This window comes from Aspergillus nidulans, chromosome VIII (assembly GCF_000011425.1).
Source record: "Aspergillus nidulans FGSC A4 chromosome VIII".
NCBI lineage: Eukaryota > Fungi > Ascomycota > Eurotiomycetes > Eurotiales > Aspergillaceae > Aspergillus > Aspergillus nidulans.
Window position 1 is genome coordinate 4,766,131 of NC_066264.1, and position 12,905 is coordinate 4,779,035.

At 53.5% G+C, this 12,905-nt stretch overlaps 7 protein-coding genes across 7 annotated transcripts, besides 1 other annotated feature; 5 read left to right on the forward strand and 2 right to left on the reverse strand.

Moving 5' to 3' along the window:
• Positions 1-12,905: part of a sequence feature (contig 1.2 1..168814(-1)) that runs on past both edges of the window.
• On the forward strand, positions 470-1,685 carry ANIA_00028 (MBL fold metallo-hydrolase; the record flags this gene model as incomplete). The annotated part of the gene is made up of 3 exons (XM_050611095.1): positions 470-813; positions 876-1,016; positions 1,091-1,685. 3 exons carry the CDS (start codon positions 470-472, stop codon positions 1,683-1,685), a joined length of 1,080 nt encoding a protein of 359 aa, XP_050469359.1.
• ANIA_00027 (flavin-containing monooxygenase) lies at positions 2,073-3,777 on the forward strand (the record flags this gene model as incomplete). Its single annotated transcript, XM_050611096.1, has 2 exons — positions 2,073-2,266; positions 2,337-3,777. The coding sequence occupies 2 exons, from the start codon at positions 2,073-2,075 to the stop codon at positions 3,775-3,777; spliced, it is 1,635 nt and encodes a 544-aa protein (XP_050469360.1).
• On the reverse strand, positions 3,838-6,013 carry ANIA_00026 (transcription factor domain-containing protein; the record flags this gene model as incomplete). Its single annotated transcript, XM_652538.1, has 2 exons — positions 3,838-5,858; positions 5,923-6,013. The coding sequence occupies 2 exons, from the start codon at positions 6,011-6,013 to the stop codon at positions 3,838-3,840; spliced, it is 2,112 nt and encodes a 703-aa protein (XP_657630.1).
• On the forward strand, positions 6,527-8,467 carry ANIA_00025 (flavin-containing monooxygenase; the record flags this gene model as incomplete). Its single annotated transcript, XM_652537.1, has 3 exons — positions 6,527-6,893; positions 6,950-7,563; positions 7,637-8,467. The coding sequence occupies 3 exons, from the start codon at positions 6,527-6,529 to the stop codon at positions 8,465-8,467; spliced, it is 1,812 nt and encodes a 603-aa protein (XP_657629.1).
• On the forward strand, positions 8,640-10,054 carry ANIA_00024 (zinc-binding dehydrogenase; the record flags this gene model as incomplete). The annotated part of the gene is made up of 6 exons (XM_050611097.1): positions 8,640-8,696; positions 8,754-8,823; positions 8,894-8,961; positions 9,015-9,080; positions 9,146-9,407; positions 9,447-10,054. The coding sequence occupies 6 exons, from the start codon at positions 8,640-8,642 to the stop codon at positions 10,052-10,054; spliced, it is 1,131 nt and encodes a 376-aa protein (XP_050469361.1).
• On the reverse strand, positions 10,088-11,025 carry ANIA_10005 (SDR family NAD(P)-dependent oxidoreductase; the record flags this gene model as incomplete). Its single annotated transcript, XM_050611098.1, has 2 exons — positions 10,088-10,327; positions 10,396-11,025. 2 exons carry the CDS (start codon positions 11,023-11,025, stop codon positions 10,088-10,090), a joined length of 870 nt encoding a protein of 289 aa, XP_050469362.1.
• Positions 11,315-12,697, forward strand: ANIA_00023 (uncharacterized protein; the record flags this gene model as incomplete). The annotated part of the gene is made up of 8 exons (XM_050611099.1): positions 11,315-11,414; positions 11,457-11,505; positions 11,571-11,636; positions 11,689-11,810; positions 11,904-12,076; positions 12,129-12,235; positions 12,306-12,433; positions 12,501-12,697. 8 exons carry the CDS (start codon positions 11,315-11,317, stop codon positions 12,695-12,697), a joined length of 942 nt encoding a protein of 313 aa, XP_050469363.1.

Sequence of the window (12,905 nt, forward strand, 5' to 3'; positions counted from 1 at the left end):
ACTGGGAGCAGATTAGGTAGAGATATTTGGTTTATAAAAAAGCAGTAGCCGGGCTGGGGATAGGTGACCTATTTTATATACAAGGACGTGAAGCCGTGACAGCCAAGGCCGGAACAGCTGGAGGCCGCTGGCTTAATGACTAAATGGAGTACGAGAGACCTACGTACAAAGCACAGGAATCCAGAGGGGAAAGCTAAGGAATTCCGGGGAAAGCTAAGGAGCGGGACCCGTCAGTAGCTAGTATGAGACTATTCCAATACCTCTTTAGGGTTTCGGCTGCTGTATCGCTGACGGTATTCATGCTTACTGCCGGTATAGCACTAGCCTGCCCCTCCTAGGCTTGAACTTTTCTCCTCCACAATGGCGGGGTGTTGAGGATAGCCGAGCTGCCGTCTCTCTTTTAAGGTATACTGACCGGTTTACCAGGTAGCTGAACATCAGCTTATCATTCTCTGGACTACGCACCAATATGTCTCGCAACCGCCTTCAGATACCCCCAGGGGCCAGCATAACTGTTAGACTCATCAACCCCGTCAATTTTGGCCCTAGCCGGCTAGAGCGGTTCATGGCGCCCAAGGTCCCGGGACTCGAGGGCCATGCACAAACTCCAGCGCTCTCATTCCTACTTGAACACAGCTCCGGTCGCAAGCTGGTTTTTGACCTGGGCATCCGCAAGGATTACCAGAACTACGCGCCCAAGATTGCGGAGTATATCCCGACGACGGGGTACAAGATCGAAGTGGAGAAGAATGTGGTGGATACGCTGAAGGAGCATGGAGTGGCTGTAGAGGATATTGAGGGGGTGGTTTGGAGGTATGCGCAGGCCCATGTCATGCCCCCTTCTGGAGACTAGATAGCTGAAGGCGCTGAGGTAGTCACTGGCATTGGGACCATATAGGGGACCCATCTACGTTCCCTCCAAGTACTGACTTGATTGTCGGGCCTGGATTCAAGGACGCTATGCTCCCGGGCTACCCAGCGAACCCTGACTCACCCATCCTTGAGAGCGATTATACGTGCGTCCGCCTTCCCAGTTCCCCTTTTCTGCTAAACGGGACGCGACAGTGCTGACTCAGAAGTTTAATGCTAGCGGGCGCACCCTCCGCGAGATCACCTTCGACGCGCAAATGTTACGAATCGGCCAATTCGGAGCTATAGACTACTTCGACGATGGATCCTTCTACCTCCTTGATAGTCCGGGTCATGCGATTGGGCATCTCTGCGGACTCGCACGTACAACAGTGAACCCAGACACGTTCATCCTTCTCGGTGGTGATATTGCGCACTACGCAGGGATATTCCGACCATCCGTGCATCTGCCTCTACCGAGCACTATACCACTTTGTCCTGGCCCATTGCATACAGTAGAGGCAGGATTCTGTCCCGGGGCTGCTTGGGAAGAACTCCAATCAAGCCGAGGCCGAAAGACGACGGACAGTCTGTTTGACCCGACGTTTGGGTATGACGTCCCGCTGGCGATGGAGACGATCAGAAAGTTACAAGAAGTTGATTGCGACGAGGACGTGTTTGTGATCATTGCACATGACGGTGCTGTTAGAGACGGAGTGCCTCATTTCCCGGCGGCCCTGAACCAGTGGAAGGAGAATGGGTGGGCGAGAAGTCTTAGATGGGCGTTCCTAAAAGACCTTGAAGGATATTGGAGGCAGAAGGGATTGATAGAGTAAAGTGAATTAGTCTAGTCGATACTCGCAGGAATGAACGTTGGTCAAGTCGATTCCGGCAAATATCTGTACCAATCATCACTTCTTTGTTCTCAACCGAGGCTGGAGCCGTGTCTCGGCAGTCCGTTATAGGATAGCCGGCGGCACTAACTGAAAGGCGCCCAGGCAGGCGAAGTGCAGGTGCTCTCATGCGGCGGTCCAATGGACTGCCGATTGTGGGGGATCTGGGGATATAGAATAGCTCATCCTGGGCTGCGGTACAACTAATCTGTCCTCTCACTCCCCGTTCGACGCAATTTTGATCCTAATATTACTCACAAGGAAAAACAGCGCTGTCTCACGAAATACTCTATTAGCACAAAAGCAAATACACCCCTAAACCTATCAATCATGGGCAGCATCGGACACCCGCCACTAGAGCAAAACGGCTTCCTCGACTATGACGTCCTCATAATCGGAGCCGGGCTCAGCGGGATCTACTCCCTCCACCAGATGCGTGCACTTGGTCTCCGTGTAAAGGTCCTAGAGGCCGGTGGAGGGCCCGGTGGAACATGGTACTGGAATCGGTATCCGGGGGCGAGATTGTACGTCTCAACAATGTTCAGCGGACTCAAATAGACAGAAAGGCTAACTCTGGCTTTGAATTACGTGCAGTGACTCCGAATCCTACTCCTACGGCTTTAGCTGGTCGCAAGAAGTCCTTGATGAATGGTCCTGGTCGGAACATTTTGCCGGACAGTCAGAAACACTTCGGTACTGCGAGTTCCTTGTCTCGAAATTCGATCTGGCACGGGATATGCAGTTCAACACGCGGGTGAAGCAGGCGCATTATCAGGAGGATAGTAGGAGCTGGCTTCTCACTGACGACAAAGGCAATACATATTCGTCCCGGTGGCTGGTAACATGCATGGGAATCCTGAATCAATATACACTACCGAACATCCCCGGCGTACATGACTTTCAGGGTCAGGCAATCCATACGGCGCGCTGGCCTCATGAGCCGGTCACGTTTGAAGGCAAGAAAGTTGGTATCATCGGTACTGGCGCCACAGGAATCCAAGCCATCCAAGAGATTGTGAAAACAGCAGGACACCTCACAGTCTTCCAGCGGACTCCAAACTGGAGCGCGCCCTTGAACAACGGCCCGATTTCGACCGATGAGATGCAAGAGATCCGCAAAGCGTATCCCGAGATCTTCAAGAGATGTAGGGAGTCGTACTCGTGCTTTCTGCATAAATCGAACCCGACCTCAGTCTTTTCAGTCTCTGCAGAAGAGAGGGAGAAGTTCTGGAACGAGCTCTACAAGACGAAAGGATTTGAGAAGTGGCTTTCGAACTACCATGACATCTTCACAAATAAAGAGGCGAATGACCTCTACTCCGAGTTCATTGCGAACAAGATCAGAGAGCGTGTGCACGACCCCGTTACGGCTGAGAAACTTATTCCCAAGTGTCACGGCTTCGGTACGAAGCGTGTACCGCTGGAATCGGGGTACTTCGAGGCCTTCAATCGGCCTAATGTTGAACTTGTGGATGTGAAGAGCGATCCAATTGAGCGGATTACTGCAAAGGGAGTCAAGACGCGGGATAGCGAGTACGACTTGGACATCCTCATCTACGCAACAGGTTTTGACGCGGTCACTGGTGCGTTTACGGCCGTGGATTTCCAAGGTGTCGGTGGCGTGAAGCTCAAGGACAAATGGAAAGATGGACCGCGGACCTTTTTAGGGCTCTGGGTCGAATCGTTCCCGAACATGATGATGGTGATGGGTCCACATCAGATGTTCGGCAATTTCCCGCGGTCGATCGAGTATGCTGTAGGCTGGGTCAGTCGGTTCATCCAGAATGCATGCGAACGAGGTATATCGTATGCCGAGTGTACGGGGAAGAAAGTTGAAGAATGGACAGAGCACGTGCATGCTTGTGCTGAAGGGCTGTTGGCTAACAATGTGGATAGCTGGATGACCGGAGTGAACAAGAACCTGGCGCATAAGCAGAAGCGGATTATTGCGAGGTACAATGGACCTGCACCAGGGTATAGGGCTAGGGCAGACGATGTCGCCCACCGGGGGTATGAAGATTTGAACATGGCTTAACCGATCCAGGGCGTGCCAGGGCCAGGATGATTGAGAATTTAAATAGCCAGCTGACTGTAGCTACATGAATAAATTCAAATCGGAGAAATTGTGATTTCCGAACAGGTCCTCAAACTGCATCATTGTGCCAGGGAAGGCATCACTGAACTGGAGCTCATCCGTCTGGGGAACGAGCAGTCTCTCTGCGATTCCACTAGTCTGCGCAGTTGCAAAAGGAAAATAATCAATCCAGTCTATGCCATCTATGGGGTTCCCATGCGCCGTCTCATTGTTTCCACCGCCCAGACCGCGGGCAGAAGCAGCAGCAGCAGTGCCAGTGCCAGTATCGAGATGAGGCGCCTGCTCACCACTCGCTAGAGACAGCAATGCCTCTGCCCCGGCTGCACTTCCACTTCCACTACCACGAGCATCGGACCTCAACCGCTGGAACCCGCGGTGGAAGATATTCGCCGTCGGCCACATGACTCTCAGTTGGTCGACTGCTAGCGTCAGGATATCGAGGTCCTCGTTAGCAGCAGCGGCGAGTCCGTCGACTCTACAAGCCTGGAGAAGAGCAATAAACGCTAAACTAGTGTACCACCCTGTGATTGCCATAAGCCATTGCGTAGAGCCCCGGGAAAGTATGTCCCGCAGGATTCTCGCCAGGCAAGAGGCCGCGAGAATCGCAGGCTGATACGCTTCAAGGGGGGTATGGTGAGGTTGTTTCAAGTGGAGTAGTATGATCACTGCAAGGTAGGGCAAATGCAGCTGGTGGACATCACGGTTAAAGGATGTCGTTCGGTTGGAATGGACGGGGAGGGTTAGATGTGGTGGGAGGGAATGGACCCAGTCTATGAGCTGCGTTGCGAGGTGGGTGGGGAATGCGCCGGCATTGCTGTCGTTCGCGCGCGGTCGAGAGAGATACTTGGCTATGCGGCCAATGATTCCACACAGACGGACCCAGTAGATGAAGATCTCGGCCTGCAGGCGCACAGTTGGGTCCTGCATGGCATCGGGAAAGTCGTCCAGCGTGGGCTCAGCTATATCACAGTCCTCAGGGTCTATAGTACATGGTTTGTTCTGACAAATTGCCGTGAGCCGTTCCCGCGCAAAGGCAGTCCACCAGATGCGGCGGCGAATGAGGTGTGAGCGGCGGCTGGTCGGATGGTTATGCTGCGAGGCCGCTGGGCCAGGCCCGAATGAGGGCTGCTGATGCACGCCGAGTTGCTGGCAGTGCCTTATGACGACCGAGGTCCACCACCAAGAAGAATGACGGTGAAGCACTGTCGGTGGCCGTGGACTCCACCAGTAAAAGAGGGAGACGGCTTGTAAAGAGCGTACAACGTCCGGCTCCGCATCGTTGTAGAAGAGCTGGCGGGCACGCTCGTAATATGCAGCCGGCCCGTCGTGCGGCATCACAGGGGGCCTAAGGTGGCTGCCGACCACGGCTAAGGCGTTGACAAGTAGCGGCGACTGCGACAGTTCGTCGATGTTCAGCTGGTCACGGTTCAGCACCGGGCACCAAGGGTTACAATACTCCAGGTACGTCTCGACGAAGCTCTGTTGTAGGTCAGCGCTGGGGAGGAGGCGGACCATCAGGGGCCTCTCGGCGAGCAGGCGCTGTTCCTGGCTGCGGGCATCGGCCTCGATCTCGAGCTCATAGTACCGCGACGACAGACCGCGTGTCTCTGTATCCTCCGTACGAGATGTCACCGGGGAACAGTTCTCTTGATCGAGGTTGGTGGGATCGACAGCCGGAGGCGGCGCACTAGATGCTTGAACAGCAGGCGTCTCTTCTAGCAACGGAGGGGGGTTATCAAAATCCCATAGCCAGTCTGGCTGCGGCAACGAGAGCCCCGTCCCTGCACGGTCATGACGATTCTCACTGCCAGTCTCTTGCGCGGCCGGCCGCTGCAGGCGCTGTGATCTCCTCGCACTGTCACTGCTGTCCGGCGGCGTCAAAGGAGTCCTCGCCCGCCTCAGGAAACGCTTCGATGGCCGCATACGACATTCTTTGCCGGCGGTGTCGCAATTGGAGCAGTTGGCGTGTCCCTGACCGGTGCGGACCTGGAGATCGCATCGGATCTGTCTCGATGGTGCGACTAGCTTAGCCACAGTCTATTCCGGCAAAGTTCAGAACGAGACGAGGCGTGGATACCTTCTTACTGTGGCAGATGGTGCAGGCCAGCTCGGCCCGCTTGCGCTTCTGCTGCTGGCCTGTGTATTGGAGCCAGGGGGCTCCGGCAGAGAGAACCATGCTGGCGGCCATGGCATCTCAGAGCTGGAGACCAGGACGAGAAAGATTCCCCTCTCGGCTGCACGAGAGCTTCGGCTGTCAGATTTCTGGGGGAATGCCGATCTGGGGTGCGGGGAATGGGGTTGGAGAATGGGGATTGGAGAATGAGGGCTAGAGACCTCGGCAGGTGGAACTGAGAGCGCGCTGACAGCCGGTCAATACCCATAATTGGAGCCCAGTAAAGCCGGTAAGGCCGATCTAACAAGCTTGCCAAGATTTATGACCGAAAGATACCATCAAACAGCCGGTATCAATAACCAAGGGACCCTTTTCCTTCGGCCATCCCAAAGCGGAAACTTGGAAGCCCTAGTTACCCGTCTGGCCCACCGCGGGGTGATATGCTGGCAATGCCGTCTTGATCCGGGCATGCAGACGTGGCTCGTATATTATTATGTCTCGTTTATAAGAAGTCGACCAGGCGAGTTATCCTCCTCTTTTCCACCGAACTCACATACTCCGTCAATAAGGTACAAGATGGCCATTCCTACAGCGCAACAAGCGACCAACGGCCACGCAGAGACCATAAGCAATGGACAAACGAACGGCGGTACAGCAGATGCTCCCAACTACGCCAGAGGTACACTCGGTCTCTCCGCTGAAGCGACGCCGACACCTCACCCCTGTTCCGTACCCTTGAACCCCCAGTATGGGTATACGCCACGCAAACTGCGCGTCATTACTATCGGCGCAGGCTTTTCCGGCCTCCTGATGGCCCATAAACTGCAGCACAGGTTTTCAGAGCTTCAGGAATTTGTTACGCACAAGATCTTTGAGATGCGCAGCGACGTTGGCGGGACATGGCTTGTTAATACATACCCAGGAGTGCAGTGTGATGTTCCTGGTATGTATCTCATCTTTGGCACTATAAGAACTAGTCCTAACGGCGACTGAGGAAAGCACACATCTACGCCTTTCCGTTTGACCCAAACCCCAACTGGAGCAGGTTCTATTCCTCGGGCCCCGAGATCCAGCGCTACATCAAAGACACTGCCGCGAAATGGCACCTCGACCGGGATGTTTATCTAAACACGAAGGTCGTTGGCGCACGATGGATCGAGACTGAGGGGGTCTGGAGAGTCACAGTCGAGCACAACGGCGTCGCTCGCGACGAGTATGCAGAGATCCTCATTTCAGGGCAGGGGGTGCTGTGCCATCCGTCGTGGCCGTCCATACCTGGCTTGCATGATTTCAAGGGCAAGATTGTGCATTCGGCAGAATGGGATCATGAGTTTGACTATTCCCACAAAAGGATTGCCGTCATTGGCAACGGATCAAGTGGGATCCAGATTACGCCCCAGATGGCCCAGTTGCCAGGGACAGAGGTGGTCAACTATATGCGCTCGGCTGCTTGGATCTACTATCGCGTCCCTCCGTCGAAGCACCTGGGCAGGGAGACAGATGAGGTCAATCCAGCCTACGCGGAGGAGGACAAGAGGAAGTTTCAAGACCCGCATGTGCATCGCGAGTACAGGAAGGGAATCATCAATCGGACGAACAAGGCCTTTAAGCTGGTATGCTCCCCTACTCCCTCCAAGCTCATGGGTGAATGGGACCAGACGGGACGAACGAGCTGACAGAAAGCAGTTCCTCAAGGGAGAGAATAATGAAGAAGCAGTCCGCTTTGGCACTGAACAAATGGCCTCGAAGCTCAACTACGACCCTGAGTTGTGCCGCAAACTGATCCCCAAATGGGAGGTCGGTTGTCGCCGCGTCACCCCGGGTCCAGGATATCTGGAGTCATTCTCGAGACCCAACTGCAGCCTGAGTGATAGCCCAATCACCAAGATCACATCCAACGCGGTGCATACTGCGGACGGCAAGGTTTTCGAGTGCGACGTGGTTGTTTGCGCAACGGGATTCGATGTCTCGCACCGTCCCAGGTTCCCGCTCATTGGATTGAACGGGGCAAATCTTGCTGAAAAATGGGCAGATGAACCAGAGTCGTATCTATCGGTGGCGACGGCTGGATTCCCTAACTACTTCATCTTCACGGGTCCAAACTCTCTCGGTGGGCACGGGAGTCTCGTCGAAGCCCTGAACTGGACAGGAGATTACTTTGTGAAATGGATCAAGAAGATCGCGACGGAGGACATCAAGTCCGTGGTTCCTAAGAAATCAGCCGAGGAGGCATTCGTGCGGTATGGAGACGAGGTGCACAAGACGATCGTCTGGACTGGCGGCTGCAAGTCCTGGTACAAGCGCAACAAGACGAACGGCCGGGTGACGGCACTCTTTGGCGGCTCGGCGCTGTTGTTTAATCGGCTCATTAGCGAGTTACGCCCGGAGGATTTTGAGATTGAGTACCGGAGTGTCAATAGGTTTCGGTTTCTGGGGAACGGATTCATGGAGTATGAGACTGACCCGGAGAGCGATCTGGCGTGGTATGTCGAATTGCCGGAGCCCTTACGGGCGTAAGACTGCATAGGCAAGATAGTATAAGCTCTTTCGGTTATCCCATTTCTTAGCTCGGCTACATAAAGTAGATATATAAAGGCTTGGACCAACCACCCGTGGTCCAGGTTTTTCAAGTTTTATTGTGCTCTGACTATTCACCAATATACTGCTCTGCTACTACTATTGCTACAAAATGCCCATCCCATCCACTATGCGCGCCTGGAGGAAGCACAAAGGCAATCCTGCCCCGGTATAATACTACAGATAATTAAAACTGGGTAAGATGGAGTTTGCTGACTGCGTCCAGGTTTGGGAAGAAGTCCCCGTCCCGTCCGTTTCTCCAACTGGACTGCTGGTGAAGCTCCTTGCTTCAGGAGGTAATTCAAATCCCACATTTCTACGCCTCCAGGCCTAGTTATCAAGGCGCCTGCTAAAAAAGAACGGTAGTTTGCCATAGTGATCAGGCGCTTATAGATGTCGAAGACCGTCCGCACTTTAATGACGTCTATACCCTTGTTTGTCCTGCCCACTTGCCTCTCCAAACCATCTCTCACATCGTACAATGCAGGGCCACGAAGGATGCGGTGAAATAATCAAAATTGGTGCAGAAGTTACCAATCAACAATTTGCAATTGTACTCGAACCTGCCGTCTCCTCAGTAAAGCAGGAGTCAGTAGCTAATGCAGCTATACTTGCCAGGGTATCCGCGTCGCCCTCCTCGCCGTTCCAGGCTGTGGTCTCGCGACGTGCTCTGAATGCGCCCGCAACCTCCCCCAGCTCTGTCCTAATGGAGCTCACCATGGGATCGGGCAAGATGGGTTCTTTGCCGAGTTTGTGGCTGTAGATCAGCGGGCAGCCGTAGCTCTTCCTGACGGTAGGCAATCACTCCACATTGCGCATTCTATCGACGAGTCAAAAACCGACAAGTCAAAAGCGCTATATCGCATGTATCCTGAGCCAGGTAGGTAAGAATACTGACTCGATGTAGGCGTGCCTCCAGAAATCGGGGCAGTCGCAACCGACGCTGTATTAACAGCATACCATGGCATCGTGCGCCGCGCTCAAGTTAAGAGTCACGAGACGGTCTTTCTCTTCGGTCTAGGTGGACTAGGGTTCAACGCGCTCCAGATAGTTCTGAGCCATATAAAGGCTAGGGTGATCGTCTCGGACGTGCGCCGTGAAAAACTGCTCGCCGCGAGAGAACTCGGCGTCAGAGAATCTGACATCGTCCCTGTCGACACTCCAGTAACTATTCCCGAGTTCATAGCTTCGCAGGGCATAATAATCGATACAGTTCTTGAGTTCGTTGGAAAACGCCAGACCTTCTCCGATGCGCAGAAGATCGTCCGGCCAGGTGGGAAGATATTGTGTATCGGCACCGGTGACCGGGTGAATGATCTCGACATGAAAAACGGTATTCGGAAGCGATTGAGTTTTCTGTTCAACTATGGCGGACAGAAGCCGGATCTGGAGGAGATTCTGACGTTGATCAAGGAGGGAGTGTTGAGACCCAGGGTGCAGACGGGGTCGCTGAAAGACTTTCCTACCTATTTGAGGAGACTGTGTGCAGGGGAGATTGAGGACCGAGTTGCCCTTTTGCCTAAGTGATGTATATGGACTAGTATATTCGAATATTAGTGGCTATCCATTTACACTTGCCCCCTTTGGCATCCCAATCCCAACGGCCGCCGTCGTCCCTGCGTCCACAGGAAGAATCGCACCGGTAATCCACCGCGCATGAGGTCCAGCGAGGAAGACCACCGCTGTTGCGCAATCCCATCCATTGCCCTCTGTTCCTAGCAGACTGCGTCTCCGACGGGCTTCACGTGCTTCTTCGCTCATCCCGTTACCGGACGCGTACATCATGGGCGTGTAAAGCATCTATACCCGATTAAATCAGCCCTAACCCTATGTAAAGCGCAAGATGATAACAGGAAGAGGGGACATACTCCCGGGCAAACACAATTAACCCGTATTCCATCTTCTGCATGATGCGCCGCCATGGCACGAGTCATATTCACAACGGCGCCCTTACTCGTCGGATACAGGAGATGGGGTGTCCCTCCTTTTAGTCCGGCAACGGACCCCATGTTCACAATACTCCCTTTTATTTCGCCGCTGTTCTTTTGCATGGCTGGGATGGCGTGTTTCGCCATCAGCACCATCGAGTTGACATTGACCTCGAGGCTTTTGCTCCATGATTCCATGTCAACAGTGACTGCTGTTCCCGGTGCCCCGGCGATACCGACGTTGTTGATCAATATATCTACCCGTTTGAACGTCGATATTGCTTGGGAAATGATGGAGGAGCAATCGGTCTCGCAGGTGACGTCTGCTTGGAACGATACTGCTTGGCCATATTGCGACGACGATCGAGAGTGCTCTTGAATTATCGAAACTGTCTTCTCAGCCCATTCTAGATTCTTATCAACGCAGAGAACATTGCATCCATCACTGGCTAGAAAAATGGCAATTGCGCGCCCGTTTCCAATTCCATCACCAGCACAGCCGGCGCCGGTGACGATGGCACATTTGCCGGCGAGGGAGCGCGAGGGCGGTGTTGTCGGAATGGCGCTCATTCTGTTGACGTTCGCACGGTCGTCATTCTGTCTGTCCGGTAATGGGCTCTGCTCGATATGAAAAAGGAGCCGGTTCCTCATCGTTCACAGCGGACGGTTATCCTCGTTGGGATAACCGGCGGTTAGCCGGGGAGGGGTAAGGCACTTCCCCCGCAGTTCAGCCGGTTTGGAGACGATGATTTCATTAGGCTACTTAATATACCTACAGAGTAAACAAAGATTGCATACTGGTAGTGAAATACTTGCTTCTATATTACTGTTTACTATTTCGTGGTGCTAAACCGTCAATATGCCTGCCCTCCCCCCATACGCCTACACCGGCCCCGTCGACTGCACTATCGCGCCAAACCCCGGCCAGCTCAAGGGTAAAAGCGTCATTGTGACCGGAGGTATGTGCGCCATACTATGTACTGGCCTTGGCTGACGGACAGGGGCCAATGGCATGGGTGAAACGACCGTCCGCAAGTTCGCGGAGGCTGGGTATGTCTCTCACCGAAGTGATATATTGGTCCCAAGAGATTTTAGCTAACAAGGGAGATTAAAAGGGCTTTTGTGACAATTGCAGATTTGAACGTTGAGCGTGGCGAGCAAGTTGCCAAAGAACTCGGGCCGTATGCCAGCAATCTTCCTAGTATGATTGCTCTATACTAACCCGGCCGCCAGGAACGCCCAGTTCGTGCAATGTAACATTGTTAACTGGGACGACCAAGTGCGTGTCTTTGAAGCTGCAGTCGCAAATTCACCAAGCAAGAGCTGCGATATTGTCATTGCCAATGCGGGGATCAGTCGGGCGAGTGGTGACGACCTGTGGCCGTTGGACGGTGCCTTTCCCTGCCGTTCCAGCTCAGGTGGTATTGAGATTCGCTAATGATGGACAGATATCAATGCTGCACCTGTAAAACCAAAGCTGAGTATCGTCGACGTCAACCTCACCGGAACGCTCTACACATGGAAACTGGCCATCCACTACTTCCGCAGACAGCCCGATACCGAGGACCGGGATAGGTGCTTTATCATCACCGGGAGTATGGTGGCTTGGATCGATTCGCCGGTATGTCCAGCTTATATGACGGTAGCAGCAGAACTAACGCTGCTGCCGGTAGGCCAACTGGCAGTACACCTGCACGAAATACGCCCTTCGGGGACTTATGAGAGTTGCGAGACGAAGTTCGTGGGAGCAGGGGATCAGGATTAACTATGTAGCGCCTTGGTACGTCCATCCCTTCCAATCGAGGGGTCCATTTGTTCGGGGATGCTGACCGGCTAATGCATGGGGGCAGCTACATCAAATCCGCCATTCGTTCTCCAACATACGAGGCCGAGCTCGTTGCCAAGGGCGTTGAATTCGCGCCACAAGAGGCAGTCGCACGTTGTTTCATGAGGATTGCAACGGACAGGACTATCAACGGTATGACTTCGAGACGGATTATCATGGGTTCCATCCAGTTCAATACTGATAATGATTGCGATTCCAGGACACTCGTTAATGATCACTCCTCCCTCAGTAGCAAAAGAGGGCTTCAAGGACGTGGATATGGACGACTATGACAATAAAGAAGCTGATGAGTATGAGTACTTCAAGCGTACACAGGAGATGCAATTGAGAATCATTGAGGATCGGTGGGTTGAGGGGTGGAGTAAAGCGCGGACGGCCGAGGGGGGTTTGAAGTAGATTAGGCTTAGGGGAGTAGAGCGGGTTGTCGAATAGACCGGAACCCGGCATGTCTGGTATGTACTGAGGTATGGTGATATGCTGCTGGACCCTCCTGCCTGACAGGACCTAGACTTCAGGACATATATCCAGAGGCATCCCAGATAACACCTTTAGATTAAGACGATATGTGACTCTAACCAAGGACTTAGCCCAGTCGAAAAGTAGC